Source organism: Myotis lucifugus, unplaced genomic scaffold (assembly GCF_000147115.1).
Source record: "Myotis lucifugus unplaced genomic scaffold, Myoluc2.0 scaffold_106, whole genome shotgun sequence".
NCBI classification, from domain to species: Eukaryota; Metazoa; Chordata; class Mammalia; order Chiroptera; family Vespertilionidae; genus Myotis; species Myotis lucifugus.
The window spans coordinates 562,663-587,673 of NW_005871154.1; the positions used below are offsets into that span (position 1 = coordinate 562,663).

Consider the following 25,011-nt stretch of genomic DNA (forward strand, 5'->3'; position numbering starts at 1 on the left):
AGTAAAACCCCAAACTAATGTGGGTATACTTTCCTCCTTATAACCCTGTCTTCCCATCCAGAAAGACAATGCTTCTTTATACATAATATTTTCACTGCTCAATAAATTTCAGTGTTCTTCAACTAGTTCATACTCATTTAACTGTAAGATTTTTAAAGTGTATTTTATATTTTATGGCCATTTTATTTATTTTTATGTCTATTTTAAATTAAATTTGTTATATTTTTTGCTATTATATATCATTTGTGTACACAAACATACATACACATTTAACTCCAATCTGGTAATATTATGCTATTTTTATAATAAAGATGTATTTGTGCTTTTTTATATTCCACTTATACAAACATATCACTATAAATAATGGAGGTGATTAATAAAGGAGATCCAAATTGTATAAAAATAACAATTATACAATATCAAAACTAAAGATTTATTTTAAATAAAGGTCAATGTAAGTAACAAATAGGTGAAAAAACTAGAAGTTATTTGCAATACTTAAACCAATATGAGATGAATAACAAATATTTAAGAAACAATATTGCTAACTGTTATATCCCTTATTTTTATCTCCTGTCAATTATAAAATTATTAAATAATTGTAAACATTCTGTTTATGTGCTAATTATAGGGAAATTTTCTCCAATATTATATCATCAGATAAAATATCAATTACTCATTCAAAGTAAGTTTCAAACAACAAAAAATCCTTCTAAGTTTGTGACATTTAAAAATTATAAATAAATAAATTAATAAAATACATTTGAGAGTAATAAAAATAATATGAATTTTAATTTTCTTATTAAAATATGGCATTATCTGATATTAACTTGTCTCTATAAATCCTGACTGGTGAAAATAGTTTTGTAAATATCAATTTAATTCTAAATGTGATTTTTTTTACCCAGAATGCTTCTAATAATAGCCCAAGCCCTTACCTCTCTATTGAGTGAGGCTTTAATATACCCAACTGTCAATTAGCAACTTCTTGTGAATATAACCTAGGCACCTTAAACTCAATAGGTCCAAACTTAAATTTACTTCATATTAAATACTATAGCAGGAGAGAAAACTTGTAAAAATATGCTAATAGATTATATTCACTGTTTCAAATATAGTTTTCTCATAAAAAACAAAATACTGTGTAAATACCTGGGAGTTAGTTGTACAATTTCAGATGACTGTATGCACAGTGCTTTACTGGGCAAATCACAAGATTCTCTAGAATGGACATTCAAGTTCTTCATTTGAAAATGGCTATAATATGATTATTCCAATTATTTGAAAATTTCAGTGCTATACAACAGTAAGATACTGTATTTTCATACATTAGGAATTACTTGGCAATAAAAAGGAACAAACTTCTGATAAATGCTAAAATGTGAATCTCACAGATTATGCCTTGTAAAAAGAACTAGAAACAAATGATTAAATGCTATACATTTCCATTTATATGAATTTCTAGAATAGGCAAAACTAATCAACAGTGGCAAAAATATCAGAACGATGGTTGCCTCGGGGTGTGTGGAGTTGATTGAGAAGGGGCATAAAGGCACTTTTGGAAGTAATAGCCTATCTGTGGATGGGGTTTGAATTGCACAGGTATAGGCATTTGTCAAAAGTCAATAAATGTACATTTTGATTTATGCATATCATTGTAGTAAATTTTATCTTAAAAAGCACTATGAACACAATAATAAATATTCATTTTTTTTAGTAAGAAATTCTAGTTTCCTAAATGTGGAAAAGGATGAATTTGGATTATATCAGAAAACCTTGTAATGCCCCCTTAATTATTGCCTGGATGTATGAGGGGGTGCTATGTTTTTTATTATTATTATTATTTTATTGCATTGGATTTTTACCTCTGGCATTCCTTGTGGAGAGAAAGCACTGTAAGGTGGCACAACATCTGAAATATTTCCATATCCTGGAGGAGGTGGTTCAAATAATGATGTGTTGAAAATCTAGAGAAATAGAATAATCAGAAGTAAATCAGGTAAAATTTGGATTCTACAATTAAATAAGGATAACCGTGTATTATCTTTTTTTGTCAGTAGAGGGTTAATCAATCCTCCAGTATTTTGAGAATACATATCAAACACCTAGCACTGTGCTGGAAGCTATGGAAGGCTTTTATGAGATGAATAAATTATAGACCCTGAGAAAATCTGTATATATACCAGCTTTTGTTTTAGGAGAAACATTTTATTCTAAAAATAAAAAGTAACATTGTATGGTAATCAAAGTCACTTAGAACAATGCAAAGATAATAACTTAGGAACACATTAAATATTAAGTTCACTTCAATAACAAAAATTACATTGGGGGGGAGATCTATATCTGATAGGATCTAGATATATAAACAACATTCACTCTGAAAAGAATTTAAAACACTGAACCAAACATAAAGTATGATATTTTTAAGTGTATCACTGAATTGGGGGCAGGGGGGAAAGTTTAGGAAAGAATCAGAAGCTAAAAGAATAACATGAAAGCAGGAATTCTGAGATGAGCAATAAAATCATTTTTTCCCTTAGCTGGATCTATCAAAGCCTGGGACTCTATGGGAGGGCAAAGGCATTAAAAAACAAGTCCAGAGCCCATCCAAATAATAGAGTGTAACAGGAGACCTCTGCATAAAAGCTGGGTCTTCAAAAAGCAACATCCTTGCCCCAGCTGGTTTAGTTCAGCGGATAGATCATCAGCCTGCAGACTGAAGGGTCTCCAGTTCAATTCCTGTCAAGAGCACATGCAGGGGTTTCAGGCTCTATCCCCAGTATGGGGCAGCCGATCTGATGGATAATTCTCAACATTCATGTTTCTATCTCTCTCCCCCTCTCCCTTCCTCTCTGAAATCAATAAAAAAATATATTTTTTAAAAAAGCAACATCCTTTAGGGTTATAAACTAGAAGTAACAGTCAAATTACAGCAGGAAGGCTGGGAAGTGTTGGGGAGTGGGGGTAAGATCAACAGAAGGACTTGTATGCATGCATATAAGCATAACCAATGGACACAGTCACTGGTGGGGCGGGGGGGTGAGGGTATGTGCAGGGGGGCGGGGGGGAGGCCAGGGGAAGGTCAATGGGGAAAAAAAGGAGACATATATACTATTATTTGTAATACTTTAAACAATAAAAAAAAGAATAAACTAGAAGTAAACCTGTCCTACAAAAAGTGATGGCTTGCAGTAGAGGGGAAACAAATTGCCCCGGAGAATTCCTAATTACATGATTTTGTAGTTACTGATATACAGTATGTAAGGTCACTTACACCTTTTTATTATATGGTTTTTACTCTCCCTTTTCTTCCCCTAATGCTTCTTTTCCTTTCTTTCTTTCTTTGTTTTTTTTGATAGGTTGATTATATTAGTTTTATGTCTTTTCGTAGTTTGGAAATTTGAAAAATCTGATTCCTACTTAACATAGTTACAGCAAATATCAAAATTAATGAATAAAACATTCCCTCCAGTCAAGGATATCTGCTATCACCACTTCTTTTGAACGTTTTGCCAGTGCAGCAGTACAAAGGGTGATGGGAGTTGGGGAGTGAATCTGGGCTGACATATTGTACTAACCAGAGCACTAGTAAGCTACCTCTCCTGAGGCTGACAGAACCCAACATAAAACCAAACTACTATCCTCCAAAAATCCTCACATCTTCCATATTTCTCATAATTTTTCTGGTATCCACAAAGGGAGCAAACTCATCTGAATCACTGGGAAGGATTATAAAAGAAAATATACTAAAGTGCAATAAAAATCCATCTAGAAACGAAGTCACTACATTAGCAAGTCTTTCAGCCAAGGGAGTATTCAAGCTTGTCTCACTTGATTTGCCTTTATACTAATCTTCAGTTTTATAGCACTACTGAGCAAGCAGATTTCAAAGCATTTATGAGTTATCCTAACAACTACAAAAAGTTTTTTAAAGTCAAGGAAATAACTTTTTTGGGTGACTTTTTCAAAGGTCATATATATAGTCTTATATACCAGTGAACATTGTTCACTTTCCTAAATTCACTAATATAATTTTAACTATTCTGAGCATAACTAAAAAAATTTTGGCTTACAAATTTCTATTTACTTGTTATGATAAACCAGCCAATATGTAGTTCAATTTATATTATATATAATATCTACATAAACAAAGGTAAAAGAATGTGTCTATATATACTTAAAATATTTCTGGAATCTACAAAACACTAATATCTGTTGCCTATGGGAGGTGCAACTTGTCTGTGTTGCAAAGGAGAAAAAAAGTTACAGTTTGCCCTGGCCAGTGTTGCTCAATGGTTGAATGTTGACCCATACACCAAGATATCACTTGCTCAATTCCTGGTCAGGGCACATGCCTGGGTTGCAGGCTCAATCCCTGGTTGGGGCTGTGTAGGGGACAGATAATCAATGTTTCCCTCTGGCACGGATGTTTCTCTTTCTCTCTCCCTCTCCCCTTACTGGGAAGACAGTAAGAGAGCGTTTGTAGTTAGGACAGAGGGAGGAAAACGGAGCTGAACTATCAGGATGTCAAAAGATTATGCCTGAATCTGAAACACAAGCAATATAAGCATGCTATTTAAGGAAACAGTGGTAAATATCAAAAGAATCAACTCAGGTTTGAATAGTGATTGCCTCAGGGAAGGGGGAACTAGGAAGGAAGCAAGGCACTTTGGAGAACTATGTGATTATGTAATTCTTTATGTGCAGGTGTAACTTGGATAAAAACATAAATGAAAGTTTATGGGAAGATGGGGGGTGGACGGGAGGAGAGATTAACTAGGGAATTTATATGCATACTAGAAGCCCAGTGCATGAAATTCCTGCACTTGTGGGGGTGGCGGAGGGGTTCCCTCAGCCTGGCCTGCACCCTCTCACAGTCTGGGAGCCCTTGGGGGATGTTCGAATGACAGCTTAGGCCAGCCGTGGGCTAGGCCGGATCCGGCCCGTTTGAAATGAATAAAACTTAAAAAAAAAAAGACCGTAATGATGTTTACTTTGAATTTATATTAGTTCACACAAACACTCCATCCATGCTTTTGTTCCGGCCCTCCGGTCCAGTTTAAGAACCCATTGTGGCCCTCGAGTCAAAAAGTTTGCCCACCCCTGGCTTAGGCTGTAGGGGGCGGGCCTAAGCCATCAGTCAGATATCCTTAGTGCTGCTGTGGAGGCAGGAGAGGCTCCCACCACCTCCACTGTGCTCACCAGCTGTGAGCCTGGCTTCTGGCTGAGCAGAGCTCCCCCTGTGGGAGCGCACTGACCACCAGGGGGCAGCTTCTGCATTGAGCATCTTCCCCCTGGTGGTCAGTGCATGTCATAGCAACTGGTTGTTATGCTGTTCTGTCAATTTGCATATTAGTCCTTTTTTATATACAAGAGGCCCAGTGCACAAATTCGGTCTGGTCTGTGGGATCAGGCTGAAATTAGCTCTCTGACATCCCCTGATGGGTCCCAGATTGCGAGAGGGCACAGGTCAGGCCGAGGGACCCCACTGGTGCAGGATAAGGGCCAGGGAGGGATGTGGAGGTTGGCCAGTTGGGGAAGGACCATGGGAGGGCTCCCGGGTGTGTCCAGCCCATCTCACTCAGTCCTGATTGGCCGGACCCCAGCAGCAAGCTAACCTACTGGTCGGAGCGTCTGCCCCTTGGTGGTTAGTGCATGTCATAGCAAGCAGTTGAGCAGCCTTAGCATATCATTAGCATATTACGCTTTGATTGATTGAATGGATGACCAGTCGACCGGACATTTAGCATCTTAGGCTTTTATTATATAGGAGGATTTGCATAGCCATAGTGTGGTGAAGGTCTGGGAAGGTGGGGGGGGGGTGCTGGGTGGAGGGGGTCAATGGGAAAGGAAAAAGAGAGAGACATCTTTAATATTTTCAACAATAAAGATAAATTTTTAAACAACATAAGTGAAAATAAACTAGTGATATAACTTTAAAAAATTAAGAAGCAACTAACACCATTCAGGAACACCTCCAAAATGAAACTTCTATGTGATATGCTTATATTATGTAACAGGCTTTAGGACTTGCATAAATGTAATGGCAAAAATAATGAAATGAATAACAAAAGCAAAGCTACAGTCAAAATTGGGAGTTAATGAAGGAAAAAAAGGACTGGAAGTTAGCTATTTTCCTGATTGTACATAAACAATCCCCAAATTTGTTAGACCAGGACAGAGATTTAAGCGTATGTATATTTTTAACATCAATATTGATCAAGCTTGATCACTAATCAAGCTAAACAAACTTGAAGCTATATATAATTTAGGAGCCCCAGCTAAGAAAAGAACTAAAGGAAGCTATCTGGATTGAAGAGGTCTATTTTAGTTAGGTATGGTAGTTCTAAAACTAAGGTATGCTAACTAGCAATGAATATATGAGTTCTGAGCTTTCATACTGAATATACTTCATGATAAATTATGTGATTGCCTCTACCCCTCCCTCCCTTTTTTTGTTGTTTATTCTCAATGGAGGCTATTTTTTCCATTGATTCTTAGAGAGAATGGAAGAGCAGGGAAGAAACAGAGAGAATAACATCGATGTGAGAGAGACACATTGATGCCAGGGATAGAGCCTGCAACCAATGTACATGCCCTTTACCGAAATCAAACCCAGGACCCTTCCACCCATGGGCAATGCTCTATCCACTGAGCCAAACTGGCCAGGGCTGTCTTTTCTTTAAGTAGGTGCCCTAACTTGCAAACAAGATTGTAAATTCTTTAGACTAGATATGCTATAGACTTTCCCTCCAAATACATCTGAGTTCTGGGTACGGAGCTGAACACATGACCATATGACCATATGAGACATAATCATTAAGAACCAATAAAAACTTTCTGGCTTAAATTGCACACTGGGTCTCTGATTTTCCTAGCAACCCCCAATCTGGGCAGTATCTTTTATGGTCTGAACCTCTCAGAAATGTATCAATTTTAGTTGCTTGAGAGCTTACTTTTATCTCATAGTTTAAGTTAGTGTACAATACTAAAAAATAGAAAATAGCAACTGTTACCAAATATCAATTTCTCAGAATCTTTCCAACATCAGCATTAAATTCAAACAGCATAAGAAAGTTGATACTGGTAATGAAATATTCAAGGCATCATTTGCCAGTTTCAATAATATTGATTTCTACCAATAACTAGAGATGTATAGTGCATTCTTTCATAGGAAGTATTTGAAAAAAAATAGATGGGGGAGTTTCTTTCCTAATCTTTTTTTTTTTTTTTTACCTCATGTCCATCTTCATCAATTATTGATATGTAGTTGGGATGAGTCTTATTTGGATAGGACAACAGGACATCATAATGGGCTAAGTCAGCAGAATCCAGGCCAAATTCTTTCCACTGAGATTGAATTTGCTTTGCAAGCTGAAAGTTTTGTTCTGTTCCTGCTAAATGTGGAATCCGTGTAAAATTACTGGCGAACAAAAATTGAAAGTAGTTAGAAATTAATGTTTAGTCAGACTTTATCTCAAATCAACAACCAATTAAGGCAGATTTACATAAAAATACTTTGAAATGTGATACATTGAAAAAGGAAAATGGTAGAATTATTGCAGCAAATAGATTTTCAAAGTGTATTTTGAAGTTTTCATGCTCTAATTTGTACTCATTGAAGGGAAAAAGTGGAGAAACTGATCTGTGCAGAGAATTGTTACGTGTGACCCAGTGGACATATCCCTGAATAGCAGATGAGGGAAGTGCCATATTCTTTCCTTAAGAGCCATGGCTCTTGGAACTTTCATAGAATTGCCTGTTTTTATGTCACTGTGCAAAATATTTGAGAGAGAAAAATATCTTCATCCAAAATACCAAGCTGTGACATGCCAAGAATTACTGGTAATTACAAGTATTTTCAATATTGAAAGTTATATTCAAGTGAGAAACCTTTTGATTAGTAAGGAATAAAGTGAACATATTTACAAGCTTAAAGTGAACCTCTTGAACTCTATCCATCATGCATAGTAATACACTTAAAAAGTAATGGTGAGAATTATTTTAACCAGGACTAACAGATATAATTTTCATGAGTAGACTAATTTCTCATTAAATATATGTGCAGATGCTGGTGTTTTTGTGTGTTTTAAATATTTTCTGCCTGGAAATTTGTTATTTCCTTGAAGATTCAGCTCATTGGTATTTTCAACTTAAACTCCTTAATGGAAAAAAAAGTAAGAAAAAGGAAAATTCCACATGTCAAAGCAACAGATGTCATGTAAAGACATTTATTTATTTCTAGCTCATTAACTTCTTGAACTTCATAAATTTCTGGTTTTAAATATGGAGGTTTTACTAAAATCAATCTGCCATTCTTACGCAATTTTAAAAAATTAATAGGCAATATAGCTATGATGATCCCAACTTCAAATGTTTAATTCTACAGTGTAGCTGAACTTTTAATTTGAAAAACCAACTGCCAAAAAAAAAATAACTCTCAATTTAAAAAATTCCTGTGATTACTTGTTATACTTTTGTTAAAATATTTCAAATTGTATTTACAAAAATAGGATTAAAATCCCCATTCAGTAAATTTTAAGGCCTTAACAACCTACATAGGATTTATATTGTATATTTTCAAAATATAGTAACAAAAGAACACAATTTTTTTTATTGATTTTTATAGAGAGAGGAGGGGAGAGGGAGAAATAGAACCATCAATGAGAAACATCAGCATCTATCGGCTTCCTCTTGCATGCCCCCTACTGGTGATCAAGCCAAAAACCCAAGCATGTGCCCTGACCAGGAATTGACTGGTGACCTCTTGGTTCATGAGTGGACGCTCAACCACTGAGACATACCAGCCAGGCAAGAACACAATTTTTTAAATTGTATTTATTGGGGTGACATTAATTCACAAAACCATATAGTTTTCAAGTGTAGAACTCAACTAAACATCATCTGCACATTGCATTGTGTGCCCGTTACTGGAAGTACAGGCTCTTTTCTCCCCCACCCCTCCTTTGCCCACCTCCATCTCCCCCTCAACCCCCTTTTCCTCTATCACCAGACCATTGTATCCACGTGTTATGTATACATGTTTTGGGTTTTGCTTAGTCCCTTCACCTTCTTTCATACAGACCCCCAAACCCCTCCCCTCTGTTATCTGTCAGTCTGCTCCATGTATCCATGCCCCTATTTCTATTTTGTTTGTCACTTTATTTTGTTCATTAGATTCCACATGTAAATGAAATCATATGATATTTGTCTTTCTCTGATGGACTTACTTCATTTAGCATAATAATCTCTAGGTCCATCCATGCTGTCCCAAAAGGCAATTTTTTTTTTTTGCAGCCAAATAGTATTCTATTGTGTAAATGTACTCTTGCTTTTTTTTTTAATCTACTCATCTATTGATGAACACTTGGGCTGTTTCTGGATCTTGTCTATTGTAAACAATGCTGCAATGAACATAGGGGTGCATATAGTCTTTCAAATTAGTGTTTTGGGTTTCTTCAGATATATTCCCAGAAGTAGGATCACTGGGACATAATGCAGTTCCATTTTTAATTTTTTGAGGAAACTCCAAACTGTTTTCCACAATGTCTACAACAATCTGCATTCCCACCAACAGTGCACAAGGGTTCCCTTTTCTTCACATCCTCACCAACACTTGTTCATTGATTTATTGAAGATAACCATTCTGACAGGCCTGAGGTGATATATCACTGTGGTTTTAATTTTCATTTCTCTGATGATTAGTGACTTTTAGCATTTTTTCATGTCTCTTAGCCATCTGCACGTCCTCTTTGGAGAAGTGTCTATTTAGGTCCTGTGCCCATTTTTTAAATTGGGTTGTTTGTCTTCTTGGTGTTGAGTTGTTTGATTTCTTTATATGTTTTTGAAATTAACCTCTTATCAGATATATCATTGGCAATTATGTTCTCCCATTCAGTGGGTTCCCTTTTCATGTTGTTAATGGTTTTGCTGTACAAAAGCTTTTTGGTTTGATGTAGTTCCATTTGTTTATTTTTTTTCTTTGTTTCCCTTGCTCCAGGAGATATATCTGCAAAAATATTGCCCTGAGAAATTTTATTGCCTTTTTACATATGGGATTTTTGTTTCCTGACTTACATTTAAGTCTACAATCCATTTTGAGTTTATTCTTGTGTATGGTATAAGTTGGTAAGCTAGTATCATTTTTTGAATGTACATGTCAAATTTCCCTAGCACCATTTATTTATTAGAGACTGCCTTTACCCCATTCGATATTCTTGCCTCTCTGTCAAATACTAAATAACAACAAACTTGAGGGTTTATTTTTGTGTTCTCTATTCTGTTCCATGGATCTAAATGCCTGTTGTATCAATATTATTCTGTTTTGATTACTATAGCCTTCTAGTATAGTTTGATATCAGGTAATGTGATACCTCCAGCCTTGGTTTTCTTTCACAAGCTTGCTGAGGCTGATCAGGGCCTTTTGTGGTTCCATATAAATTTTTGTGCTGGGGATGACCAACAGCCCCTGAACAATGGATGAACAGATTACTCCGACATGGTTTCACTGTAGGGGAAAGGCTAAGGGACGGACGGCCCGGCGGAAGAAGCCAGGCAGCCTTGATTCCCTGCCTCCTTAGGCTTTTATTAGAATTTTTTTCTTTAGATACAATCAGTAGGGTGAGTACAGGCAGTCCTCGGGTTACATTGGACTCGACTTACGTCATTTCATGGTTGCATCGCCATCTTCCATTTACAATATTTATATATATTAAAAAAGTTCCGTCATTTTGATGTAGGTACATATGTGCTTTATGGTTTTTTTTATTATTTATTTACCACAAGTAAAGGTCAGGAATAATCTTTCTTTTAATTTTTTTTTTTTACTGTTTCACTTCATTACTGCTGTGTATGCGCTCCATGTGAGTGACAAGTGCTTATGTAGGTGGGTTCCGACTTACAGCGAAAATCGCATTAGGTCGCTCGCCATAGGAATGGATCTTCGATGTAACCCGAGGACTGCTTGTAATCTTGGGAAAACACATGTGTTTACATTGTCCTCTAGGCAAGGGCACCCAGGGATTAAGCATAAGGATTTCAGTAAACACCTGGGGGTCTGCATGTACACAGACTTGTTTGGAAAGGTCAGGGAATAATTTGGGGCGCTGCCTTTGACACTCCCCTAAGTCTCCCCTAAGTCAGAATTCCGATAAACAGGGCAGGCGGCCTCCCACACACTTCCCTTTTCTCAGAATGTCCTCCTTACAACTTTCCAACCAATTCTCATGCTTCCCAACATTTTTGGAATATTTGTTCTAAATTGGTAAGAGTTTTTTTTATAACTACTTTGATTTTATTAGTTGTAATTGGTCTATTCAGGTTTTCTGATCCTTCCTGATTCAGCTTTGAAAGATTGTATGTTTCTAGGAATTTATCCATTTGTCTAGGCTGTCAAATTTGTTGGCAGGTGGTTATTCATAATATTTCTTGCAATCCTTCGTATTTCTGTGGTGTCAGGTGTTACTTCTCCTCTTTCATTTTCAATTTTATTTATTTAGGTCCGCTCTCTTTTTTTCTTAATGAGTCTGGTTAAAGATTCATCAATCTTGTTTATCTTTTCAAAGAACCAGTTCTTGGTTTCATTGATCTTTTATATTGTTGCGGAGGTTTTTTAGCCTCTTAGTCATTTATTTCCTTCCCTTTTACTTACTCCTTCCTTTTACTTACTCTGGAAAAAGAGGCAGCTGAAAAGTCTATCTATTCCTTTATCAGTGTATACCTACTGCAAAGAAAACAGCAAAACAGCTAACATATTGCTATTTTCTTCTACTTTACACAGATCACAAACTGTGACATAACTGAAGTGGATGCAGATTAGGCATATTTCCTAAAGTCACAGCTACAACTCTGTCCCTACAAGCAAGAAGAGTTGATATGAGGAGTCTTGAACATGCTCACATCAAAAAAAAAGGAGAGAGACTTTATCACACTTTGCTATATGATTGAAACTTCTTTTTATCAGTTTCGTCCTCACCAACCATGTGCTATGATCAGGGTTGAACCCACTCATTTAGAGCAAAGCTGATCCTGAAAAAGAATCAGCATAAAATCAGACAAGTGGTGTATCTCAGGTCTTGCCACTAATTTATGTAATCCTGGCCATGTCAGAAATTTCTCATCTGCACATGGGAGGCTGTAGCCACCTCAATAGTTCTCAAAAATTTGGGGCTCAATTAGATAATTGACATTAAACAGCAGTTTTGACATTATTTGTTGTTTTAATAATTGAGAAGTATGTCACAAGTAATTTGTTGATCCTATAAGAATATCAATTTTTTTTCAAAAAATAGTAATCATTCTAAATTGTTTAAAATTGCTAACAATTTGTATGGGCAGATTGGAAATCTGAAGAGTTCAGAAGGCTTCTGGAGATTCTGCAGTCCTTGGAGGGATGAATGAGGGATCTCTTAATCTCTTTCTTTTGTGTGTTAATGGTAAACATCCTTGAATTCTGAACAGTGAGAACAGCCTGGGCAGGGCAGTAGAGAATAATCAAGATGCTGTTTCAATCTTGCTCGAGGGTCCAAAAAAGTAATAAACAAAAGGCATTCATTTTTCTTCTTTGCTGGTCAATCCATACCACAGGAAAGGAAAGAGAGAAGGAAGCAGGGACAGCAGCTCTAAGAACAAATATTCACCCTTGCCAGACCTCCATTTTAATGATAGCTATATGAAATAGCAAGAGGCAGAGGAGGGATTTCCAAAGTTTAAGCTTCAGAGTCTCTCCATTGAAAAGGCCCTGCCAAAGACCTGGGAGGTGCCTCAGCAAATATTTACTCATAGTTTTAATTCTATCAAAATTAAAATAGGCATATGTGTCCATAGGATTATGTGTGTACACACCTATGCACATGTATGTGTATATTTATATAAAACTCTTCTTATATAAAATTATAACTTGTATTCACTAAATAATCTTTTAATCACTATAAGGGACTTAAGTATTTTTTAACACATGCACTAAGCAAATTTGTTTAAAAAAATGGACTTCATTCAGCCAGTGTTGTTCAATGGTTAAGCATCAGCCCATGAACCAAGTGGTCACTGCTTCAATTCCTGGTCAGGGCACATGCCTGGGTTGCGGGGTCAATACCCAGAGGAGGGTATGCAGAAGGCAGCCTATTGATGTTAATGTTTCTCTCTCATTGATATTTCTAGCACTCTCTCCCTCTCCTTTCCTCTCTCTCTAAAATAAAGACATACTTAAAAATAAATGAACTCCATGCTTTGAAAAGCTAAAATTGTAGTCAACTGTATATACACATATATATTCATTTTATACAAGGCTTTTATTTTTAGTTGCTTTACAAATAAATTTTTAATTTACTCAATTACCTCTTTGGCTCTATACTAGATAGCTATTTCAGGAAATAGAAAGCTAGATTGTAAACTATGTCACATATATGCTCTCTAAGCTCATCCTCATCACAGCTGTATCATTGTCCTCATGTTATAAATGCAGAAAGGAGGGCTGAGGAAGGTTAAGTATTCACTCAGTTACTTTGCTATCAATGGGCAAAGATGAAATGTAAAGTCAAGTTTGAATTTAAGTCCACATTTATTATTTTGACCAAAATACACTATCTTCCTCTAAACAGAAGAAAATAAATTTCACAGACCAAATCCAGCACATTTCCTGGTTTTGTTTAGCCCACAGCTAAGACTGGTTATCACATTTCATAGGTGAAAAATCAAGAGGAATAATATTTTGTGACATAATTATATAAAATTCCAATTTTAGTGTCCATAACTAAAGTTTTATCAGAACTGCCACACTTGTTCATTTATGCAATTTCTATGGCTTCTTTTGTGCTACAGTAGCAGAGCTGGGTTTGTGACAGAGATCAGCTGGCCTATAAAAGCAGGCCCTTCCCAGAGAGTTGGCTGACTCCTGCTTTAAAACATGCATACTGGTCTAGTTCAGCTGCAATACAAAATCCTGTCCAGATAAAATGTGATACAAGATCTTCAACAAATAAAGCTTTTAAAAAGTCAGTTTATATATATATATATATATATATATATATATATATATATATATATGCAATTTTGGATCAAAACTTTGAAACAGATTAAATTTTCCAACAAACTGTCCATATAAACTTTCAAGTATATGCTTACTATAAGAATGCTTTGATGTTCTCAGCTTTCAGTTCATCCAAAAATGCCTTCTTCATGTTATGCTGTGGAACAACGTCAGTAGCTTCATTGGAGGATTTTATAAACCATCCTGTAGAATACATACAAATATAGAAATGAGAAGTGAGATCATAGACGGGCCCTATTTTTCCTTATTGTGTCTACCATATGTAAACTATAAATTGCCAATGACCTCCAGCATTCATTGAAATTTTCTGGAATTTAATTTCTTTTGCCTACTTCTACAGGGAAAAAAAATCATGCACACAGACTTTTAAATTATAAATCAATTTCTACATATTTGTATCTGATTTCAATGATTAAATTGCTGTTATTCTAAGAAATGTTTTATGAGAAAACATTACTAAAATTAAATGTTTCAACTAATGGGGATAAACAAGATCTCTTGAAAATTAAGGTTATAAGGAGCTCCATCTTCTTTTTCCTTAAAGTTTCTATCCCCAGGGACTGCTCTGCTGATCCAGAATAAGCACTTAGTCAAAGTTTATAATGAAGTAATTATGAATATGTTTCAAGTACATAAGTTATTTCAAAGAGTCAAAGAAAACGCAGACCTGTAAATTTTTTTGGCTCAAAAACTAAAGGAAAATAAGCTAAGATTTTATGTTTTCAGTTGAAGTAGGCTTGAGACGTTCAACTTCAGAAAGCCACAGTGAAATGATAATTTCCCCAACATCTCTGCAAGACACCCAGTGCACACAGGCCAGAGGCAATGGGTAGCCAGAAGACGTAGAGAAGGAAGCCCTTGTAGTTGGCTTTTAAACTCAGAGAAAGGATTACAGGATTTATTCAGAGAAATAATATGATCTGGGCATAAAGTAGTTACCAAAATCTGCACTCAGCTTTCTAGTTATATCACACACACACACACACACACACACACACACACAAGCATACTGAAATAAATGGTTGGCAGCAAGTAGAAATCCAGTTCCACCTGTACATAAAACAAAGGATTAGCCCGAGGAGTCTGGGAAGGACACACTGAGGATTAAATGCTGGAACTCAGATCTGGAGAATGAACTGGATGAAGGGGAGGGAAGCTTGTGGGGGAGGGGAGAGCAGAAAATCCGAGGGAAAGTAATGTGTCAGCCACTGAGCAATGAGTCCAAGATGAGGCTGAGGGCTAAAGTAGGAATAAAATGCCCTAAAGAGATGCAGGTTTTAATCCCCATGCCAACCTTGCCATTTTTACAACGGAGAAAATTGAAACTTAATTTGAAGTGTGTCCTGACTCAGCACTTATCTCACTTAAGCCCCACAACAACCCTAGGCAGTTACTAATATCCACGTGTCAGTATGAGTGGGATGTGGCTCAGAAATTTCTTTAATGATCCCTAAGGTAACACAGGAGGCAAGAGAGCTAAGTTGAGTTAACCTAGCTAACTGGTCTATGCACTGGTCGTCTAAATCCAGGAAAGGGCCCCACTGGTGTGGCTCAGTGGTTGAACATCCACCTATGAACCAGGAGGTCACAGTTCGTTTCCAGTGGTCAGGACACATGACCGGATTGTGGGTTGGATCCCCAGTAAGGGGCATGCAGGAGGCAGCCAATCGTTGAGTCTCTATCATCTTTGATGTTTCTCTCTCTCTCCCTCTCCCTTCCTCTCTGAAATCAATAAAAATATATTAGCACGGGCAAAACTACCTGGCAACACCTTAGGCTAGTCTTGCACGTTAATGTCCAATGAGAAGCAGTAGAAGGAATAGAGAAAAGTGCCAATACCCCAATAGTGTGCTGGGAACTTTAGATGCTATTCTATTCACTATTCCCAATACATTGCAGATATTATTGTCATCCTATAGGTCGGGAAACTGAGGCTAAGAGACTGGGCAACTTGTTCAAGGCTGAGATGTGGCAGAGGCAAAATTAGAATTTAAAACAGTCTGAGCTTGTCTGTGCTGCCCCTGGTTTTCTTAAGGAGTTGGGTCGGGTCTGCAAATCCCTACACAACAACGCAAAAGAACTCTTCCTAGAGATCTCTTCAGAGAGCTGACAATCATGCGAGCCAGTTCCCAACTGTTTCTCTATTAGTTACTCCCCCGGGAGAAAGAGTGAGCCGGGCTTCCCTGCAGCAGTGCCCTGGTGTCTACCTAAAGCATACCAGCAGCAGCTCCCGGCACAGGAGTAGATACAGACCCCGAACAGGTAAGGGTCATTTTCTGCCAAGCGCCCTGGACCACCCGCTCCCACTGCCTGAGACCTGCCGCTCCCCCTAAAACATACCCGTTTCCCAGAGCGCCAGCGGGTAGCCCTTCGGAAGTCCGGGTTCAGGGTCTCTCCCTCCTACTCCTTTACCCTGGGTGACTGTCCTGCAAGAGCTTGTCCAGAGCGCAGCGCTGCACCGCCCCCAGGAACCCCACCTCGCTCGCGGGGCTTCACCCCCACCTTCCCCCAATCCAAACCGCTGTCCCGGGACCCCACATCGCGGTGCGCCGGCGAGTCCAGGCCGGGTAAGCTCTGGGTGTGCGTGGCGGGCGCGCCCCTACCGAGGAGGAAGCCGCAGACGAAGAGCCCGGCGCCAGCAGCAGCGCCCAGCGCACAGCCAGCGCGGCCGGCGCAGGGCCACGAAGGTCGAGTCGGTCTCGGGAAGGGGATTCCACATCGCGCAGGGCGGCGGCTCGGGGGACCTGTGCCCTGCTGCGGCCCGGCCGAGGGTCTGAGGCTTCCTGCCGCCGAGGCCCAGAGGATCAATCAGTTACTCCCCAGGAGGCTAGTATCCACTCCCCGCCCGGGGTCTAGTGTCTCCGCCCTCAAGGTATTTCTGGCCGATGCTCAGCCAATCCCAGCGAGAGGGAGGCAATAGACGTGGCCGGGAAAAGAAAACCCGGCCCCGCCCCTCGGGAGAAAAGCTTAGAAAAGTTTATCTTGAAAAGTTCTAGCTCTCCTTTATTCAGAAATGTAAGGGGGGGAAAAAGGAAGGAAAGGAAGGAGGAAGCAGCTAGTCTCCTTTCTTCACGTCCCGTCCAAAACCTGATTCTCAGACAAGTAAAGATTGCCGGTGTAATTTAATAGAATGCTCCTCTTTTGTCTGTCCAGAAAAATGTGCAGGGAGGGACCTGGCTCCAGGCTAGTTGTTAGACTAAACTAAATGGTCTCTCAAATGTTTTTTTCCAGCGCTGAAATCCTATTAAATACTTTATAGCACTATAGTGAGTAAAATCAAGTAGAAAAAAAGGAATCACAGAGGGAAGGGGGAGTGGGGAGGGGGGTGAGAAGAGATCAACCAAAGACCTTGTATGCATATATGCATAACCCATGGACACAGACCATAGGGTGGTGAAGACCTGGGGCTGGGGGCAGGGGCGGGCTAGAAGGAGTACTTTCAACTCCTTCTTGTTGAAAATATGTAATACTTTCAACAATAAAGCTTAAAAAAAGAAATGGTGTTCCATTCTGGCTGTTGGATTGTCAAGGAGGAGGTGGTGTCAATGTGAATTACCACTGTGCTCTTTCTCTTAATGAATATCATTGATTTTAATAAACTGTTTTTATTAAACCGTTTTTAAAGAAATTATATTGAAACTTGCTGAAGGCAAGTTTTCCAGTTCAATCATTCATTCATTGAAAGTGCATTTATATTTTTTGTTGTTGTTAATTCTCACCAGAGGATATATTTTTTTTTCATTGATTTTTAGAAAGAGTGGAAGGGATGGGGAGAGACAGAGAGAGAGAAAGAAACATCAACGTGTCTCTCACATTGATTGGTTGCCACTTGCATGTGCCTGGAGTGGGCCTATGATTGAGCCTGCAACTGAGGTAACTGCCCTTGACAGGAATCAAACCAGTGACCCTTCAGTCCATGCGCCTACACTCTAACTTAAGGAGCAAAACCAGATAAGGCTAAAAGTGTATTAATTAAATAGTTCTTTTGTACCAGGAATTCTGGGTACAAATATGTGTAAAATAAAGTCCCTTCCCTCAAAAAGTTACAATATAGTATAATAGATATACAATCAAGAGAAACAAGAGAGTTTCCAACTGGGTTTCACATTCTTCTTCTTCTACAAGTCCTTATATGAAAAGTCACCTACCATCTTTCCTCAATAGTTGAAGAAGGAAGTGTTAGGTCACCGAAGGAGGAACACACGAGGCCAGAATGGTGAGGGATTATGAATTTATTGAATCATCCGCATACCAGGTGGCTGAGTCTGGATGGCTCCAGCACCCAATGACAGGAGTTGGCGGTTTTTAAAGGACTTTGGGTGGGCTTTTTCTGGGTGGAGAATTCTCTGTGCAGGTCCGGAGGGGAGGAATAAGGGAATGTGGGCTCAGCAAGTTAAGTGTGGTCTCAGCAAAAGGGAATGTCCATAGTGAAATGACCTGAAAAGTCAGTTCCTGCTGGAGGGGTATCGATTCACTTATTTGACCAGACCTAACAGGAAGTATAATGTGATCTAAGGCTTACCAAAGCAAACTACACTAATCCTTAGTTTCCTCATATATAAAAGAGAAATAATAGAAGTGACAACAAAAAAACCTCATATGGCTTGCATAACCACATATTAGAGATTTTTAATTCTTTTTGGGAAAGTCCTTATAATTACATGAAATAATTCATCTAAAGCACATAGGCATTGCCTTCCATATTGAATGTATTTCTAATATTAATTAATTACAAAAGGTGTGTCTTCCCCACTAGACTGCAAGTTCCATGAGGGGAGGAGGAATCCTTTTCATAAGATCTGACACATATTTATTCCTGCTCTGATACTAATACACTGATCTCTATTTTTTTTTCATTTTTAATTGTTAGCATTTTTTTTTACACATTTTACTCTTTTATTTCCTTACAGATTTTGTTTCATGGTGGTAGGGACCATATCTTGTGCCTGTTTTCCAGAGTTACACAATGCCTAGAATACAAAAACATCCTTTGAAACGAATGAATAATATATTAAGCAATGAAGTGATTATGAGGTATAAGAAATGATTACTGTTATTGAAGGACTTTAGTCAAAGTGGGAAGATGGGGCCTAAATAAAAGGATAAATAACAATACCCAAAAGCAGATTTAAAAAACAGCAGCAGCTTGTGTTCAGGAGAACATATGGGGTCCTTGTCCATACATAATGATTCATATTAACTTCAATAGCTCTTGAAGAAATATATTGAAATATTTTATAATGCCATATGCCCTTCCATACACATACACACAAGAAAATGTGTGGCACTACTTTGTGGGTAGGTAGATTAGGTAAAATATGACCTATCTTTTTCCTCAGTAAGTGCAGGAAATGGTAGAGTCTAGAATAGAAATCCTATATAATAAAAGACTAATATGCAAATCGCCCAAACAGCAAAACCACCGGTTGCTATGACACGCACAGACCACCAGGGGGCAGACACTCAATGCAAGAGCTGCCCTCTGGTGGTCAGTGTGCTCCCACGGGGGAGCACAGCTCAGCCAGAAGCCTGAGCCAGGCTCACAGCTGGTGAGCGCAGTGGTGGCAGGAGCCTCTCCCGCCTCCAAGGCAGTGCTAAGGACCCCTCAGCGGATGTCCAATTGATGGCTTAGGGGAGCGAGTCTAAGCCGGCAGTTGGACACCCCCGAGGGCTCCTAGACTATGAAAGGGCACAGGGGAGCTGAGGGACCCCCTCTCCCCAAGTGCACGAATGTTGTGTACCAGGCCTCCAGTATTAAATAAGGAAAAGGTAATATACTTGCCTCTGCTACTAGCATTTCATCCAGTCTAAAATGCATTTCTTAATTATCACCATGGCCCAAGTACTGGACTGGGTCATAGAAACACCAAAAAAATAAAACAAAACAAAAAAACAACAACCCGTTTTTTGCTTAAGCTGGGATTTCTGATTCTTGGAACTGTAATGTTTGGTAGCAGGCATTATGACTCCCACCTGTGCCGGGCTAGAATTGACTACAATAGCTCCATGCCCTGCCCTCCCCCAATATGGTTTAGCTTCGGATTTACTTTCTGTTGTTGCAGTTATCAGTGGTCAACCAAGGTCTGAAAATATTAGCTAGATAATTCCAAAAATAAACAATTCATTAAATTGCGAGTTCTTTTGCATAGCGTGCTGAAATCCCGCGATATCCTGCTCAGTCCCACCCTGGACGAGAACCATCGCTTTCTTTATCCACACAGCAGCTGGCCAGGCTATAGTGATGCTGGCAATTGGAAAATGACAAAGAGAAGCCACAAAGTGCTTCCGTTAAGAAAAAAAAAGTGGAAGTTCTTAAGAAAAAAACGACCTATACTCAGATTGTTAAGTTCTACGGTGAGAACAGAGTCTTCTTCCGGTGAAGTTGTGAAGAAGGAAAAAGAAATTCATGCTAGTTTTGCTGCTGCAGCTCAAACTGCAAAAAACACGGCCACAGTGCATGATAAGTAATTATTTAAGATGGGAAAGGTATTAAATTTATGAGTAGAAGACAAGACATAGTCTGTCATGGCTTCATGATCAGCCTGATGAATCTTCAGAAGGCCAATAGTCACCTAACGCTGCATCACCACGTCTACGTCATCACGTCTACGTCATCACGTCTACGTCACCACGTCTACGTCACCACGCTACGTCATTTACCTCACGTCAAATCCTCACGTAGGCATTGTGTCGGCTAACATCGCCAGAAGGGTGAGTGCAGTGCAATAGGATATTTTGAGAGAGAGACCGCATTTACATAACTCATTACAATATATTGTTATACTTTTTTAATTAGTTGTTAATCTTTTCCTGTGTCTAATTTATAAAATAAATTTTATCATAGGTATGTATACATAGGATAAACAATATGTTGGGTGTGGTAGTATCTGTGGTTTCAGACATCTACTGGGGGGGTCTTGGAACATATCTGCTGCCGATAAGGGGGGACTACAGTATTTTTAAATCAGAAAAAAATAGTTATAGGCTAACCAGCCTTGGAGAGAGTGTATATAATCTAACCTTGTGAGGATGAGATGGTTTAAAACAGCATGGACCAAGAAATCCTGGAATTTTCCTGTGAACTCAGGTGGAAGAAGTCTGGAGAGCTCTAACAGGACAGATTAATTTTCCAAGGTCTCTATTCTGACTTTAATTCCCCAATTCAGAACTACATGTGGATTCTAATTTTTTTTAAACCTCATCAGAAGATATCTTCCATTGATTTTTAGAGAGAGTGGAAGGGGGAGGAAGAGACAGAGATAAATACTGACGTGAGAAAGATACATCATTTGGTTGCCTCCTACCAGGGCCAGGAGCCTGCAACCAGGTACATGCCCTTGACTGGAATGGAACTGGGGACCCTTCAGTCTGCAGGCAGATTCTCCATCCACTGAGCCAAACTGGTTAGGGCTGGATTCTAAAATCTTTAATGAAGCATTATAGCCTGTCTACATTTTGAACTCTTTTTGACAGCATTCTCCATTTCTTTTCCTGTCATATACTTTTATGTTATTTACTTAGTCTTGCTAGTTCTGTTTACTCATCTATAAAATAGGAATAATAAAAATTCCATTTGCACATAGTAGTTTAAAAGGTTAGCAAAGAGGTCTAGTATTTGGATAACTGAATGAGTGACAAATGCAGTCATTCTATATATTTTTAAAAATTCATATAAAATCAATAGATTATTTGAACAGACCATTTTAAATAAACCCTCATATATGTACTCAGTAATCTCCTATGTTTAAAACCAATACATTATCATTATGGTAACCTAAGGTTAAGGAAAACCCATTTTTATTAAAATAGTAAATAAACACATTCCAAATAGTAAAAATAAAATATTCTATGCATAATACTAAGATTTCTTTTACAAGTTGAAAGAGATCATATCAGTAGAAATGACAATGCAGATAAGATGTACCTGTCTTTCTACAGACATGAACTAAATGAAAGAGTGTTATACTCATCTCTGGGATCTGTTCAAGAGAAAACAAGGTAAGTTATTTTAGTTACTTTTATCCCAGCCTCGAATTCGTATTTACTTTTCAAAAATACTTCCTCAAGGAAAAAAAATTTAATATTTTCTGAATGCTACTTAAAGTATAAACACAGCGTTCCTGAACTCTAAATTATATATAAAAGGCATAGCATAGAAAGATAAAAGAACCAACTCCTCCAAGTGAATACACACACACACACACACACACACACACACACACACACACTGAGTGGCCAGATTTTATTATGACCACCTGACATTTGTAGGCAAATTAGCTGTAATTTTGCAATGAAGTTGCTAGAGGGCTAGACCATTATAAATAGGGAAGCAGGTTGTTTACCACGACAGTAGAAGTGATTTTTTCTGAAGATATGGGTAAACAACGCAATTTAATATATATATATATATATATAGATACATATCTATATATATATACACACACACACACACACACTCACTGAGTGGCCAGATTATTATGACCACCTGATGTTTGTAGGCAGATTAGCCATACACTGCATTGTATGGGATATGGAAGCTGAAGGCCTGTTCAAACACCTTTGCTGTCTGCAGTTACCAAGATAAAACGTCTCCAGTTCACACAGGAACACAAGCATTGGACAGTCAAGCATTGGAAAAAAGTCATGTGGTCTGATGAATCACGTTTTCAGTTGCATCATGCAGATGGCAGAGTGAGAATTTGGCAGAAACAGCATGAAAGCATGCACCCCACATGCATGAGTACAACCCTTCAAGCTGGTGGGGGCAGTGTTATGGTTTGGGGCAGTGGTCAGCAAACTCCTTAGTCAACAGAGCCAAATATCAACAGTACTTCTTCAAAATAGACTCGCCCAGGCCGAAAACTGACTTCTGTGTATGGGCCACGAAGTTTCAATTGCACTGTATGCGCGCCCGCACGTGGTATTTTGTGGAAGAGCCACACTCAAGGGGCCAAAGAGCCGCATGTGGCTCGCGAGCCACAGTTTGCCGACCACGGGTTTGGGGCATGTTTTCCTGGAATGATTTGGGCCCTTTAATTCATGTGGAACAACGTCTGAATAGCACAACATACCTAAGTATTGTGCTGATCAAGTTCATTCTATCATGTTGATGGCATATCCTAATGGAGATGGCTTCTTCCAACAAGACAATGTGCCATGCCACGGTGCTCATATTGTGCAGGAGTGGTTTCAAGAACGTGAGGGAGACTTTACCTTGCTTAGGTGGCCCCCACAATCACCAGATCTCAATCCAATTGAGCATTTGTGGGACGAAGTTAAAAGAGCCATCAGGCAGCTGGTTCCACAACCATCGAATCTCACAGATTGGACAGTGCTATTCATCAGGCATGGTGTCAGATTCCTTGCATCACCTTTCAACATCTCGTGGAGTCAATGCCAAGAAGAATCGCCACAGTATTGAAGGCAAAGGCGGCCCAATGAAGTACTGATGAGGTGGTCATAATAATCTGGCCACTCAGTACACACACACACACACACACACACACACACACACACATATATCCCACATTCAAAGGCTGTTAAATCGTGTTGTTTACCCATATCTTCAGAAAAAAATCACTTCTACTGTTGTGGTAAACAACCTGCTTCCCTATTTATAATGGTCTGGCACTCTAGCAACTTCAGTGCGAAATTATAGCTACTTTGCCTACAAATGTCAGGTGGTCATAATAATCTGGTCACTCAGTGTGTGTGTGTGTGTGTGTGTGTGTGTGTGTGTGTGTATATATATATATATATTATATATATATATTATATATATATATAATGTTTTTTAATTTTTCAATCCTTTTACGTTGGAGGCTGGTTATATGAGTATATACACTTGCCAAACTCTTTGGGCTATACAGTTAAAATCTATGCATTTTATTATATTTAAATTATAAATCAAGAAAATTGATTTAAACAATAAGGTAGGAGCATAAATGAGAATATTTCTTAATGATTCATTTAAATTCTACTCTTTCAGAATAATTAATTCCCATTCTTCTTATGCTAACTTGACTTATACTAGGGGAATCTTTGCAGACAAGTTTTGTGGGGTTTTTTTGAATTTTGAGAAAGTTAAGAAACTTAACTATACTCTTTCCAATCTAATGATGGAATAGGATAGTAAAAGGACATTTTTGATGAAAAAAATGTTTGTAATCATTAAATAAAATGTAGTTTTTCTGTTAACTTTTATTACTAGAATAAAACTTGCTTATTATTTTAATAAATGTATATAGAAGTATGGGAAGAAGCTCAAGTTATCTTTTAGTACCCTCTCACCTTCCAGAAGTAATGTAAACATTTTTGTACTAATCTTTCCTAGACATTTTTTTAAATGCACACATACAGTATTTAAAAAAAAAACCCACACTAAATGAAGGGGACATATGTAATACTTTCAGTAATAAAGTTTTAAAAACACAAAAATGAGATTATGCTATGTCTTTATTTTTAAGAAAACTTTTAATTAATGTATGCATGCATTGAGAAAAGTACACAAGAAAATTTATCACAACTTGATAAATTTTTACAAAGTGAAAAGATTGGTAATTCAGCATCAAGATCAAGAAATAGCCCTAGCTGGTTTTGCTCAGTGGATAGAGCATTGGCCTGCAGACTGAAGGGTTCCAGGTTCAATTCCAGTCAAGGCACATGCCTGGGTTGCGAGCTTGATCCCCAGTAGGGGGTGTGCAGGAGGCAGCCGATCAATGAATCTCTTATTGATGTTTCTATCTCTTTCTTTCTCTCCCTTCCTCTCTGAAATCAATAAAAATATATTTTTAAAAAATAAATAGAACATCACTATGAACTGTAGATGGCCTAAATCCCCTTTACTTCACTACTCTTCCCACTGCAGGATCCCCACTAGTATCCTGTTGTGCATTCTAACACCAATGTTTAGTTTTGCCTATTTTTTAAATGGAATGATGTGTGTGTGTGTGTGTGTGTGTGTG

General features: G+C 38.1%; 2 protein-coding genes across 2 annotated transcripts in view; one reads left to right on the top strand and one right to left on the bottom strand.

Moving 5' to 3' along the window:
- LOC102429206 (glutamate carboxypeptidase 2) overlaps positions 1 to 16,867 on the bottom strand; it is a 50,907-nt gene extending 34,040 nt beyond the window's left edge. The window contains 5 exon segments of the mRNA XM_006092872.3: positions 1,866 to 1,967; positions 7,237 to 7,423; positions 14,122 to 14,230; positions 16,651 to 16,694; positions 16,696 to 16,867. Coding sequence (XP_006092934.1) covers positions 1,866 to 1,967; positions 7,237 to 7,423; positions 14,122 to 14,230; positions 16,651 to 16,694; positions 16,696 to 16,766 — 513 coding nt within the window. The 5' untranslated portion in view covers positions 16,767 to 16,867.
- A 3,713-nt stretch (positions 16,868 to 20,580) lies between these two features.
- LOC111826854 (PHD finger protein 10-like) overlaps positions 20,581 to 25,011 on the top strand; it is a 113,008-nt gene continuing 108,577 nt past the window's right edge. The window contains 1 exon segment of the mRNA XM_023757378.1: positions 20,581 to 20,725. Coding sequence (XP_023613146.1) covers positions 20,581 to 20,725 — 145 coding nt within the window.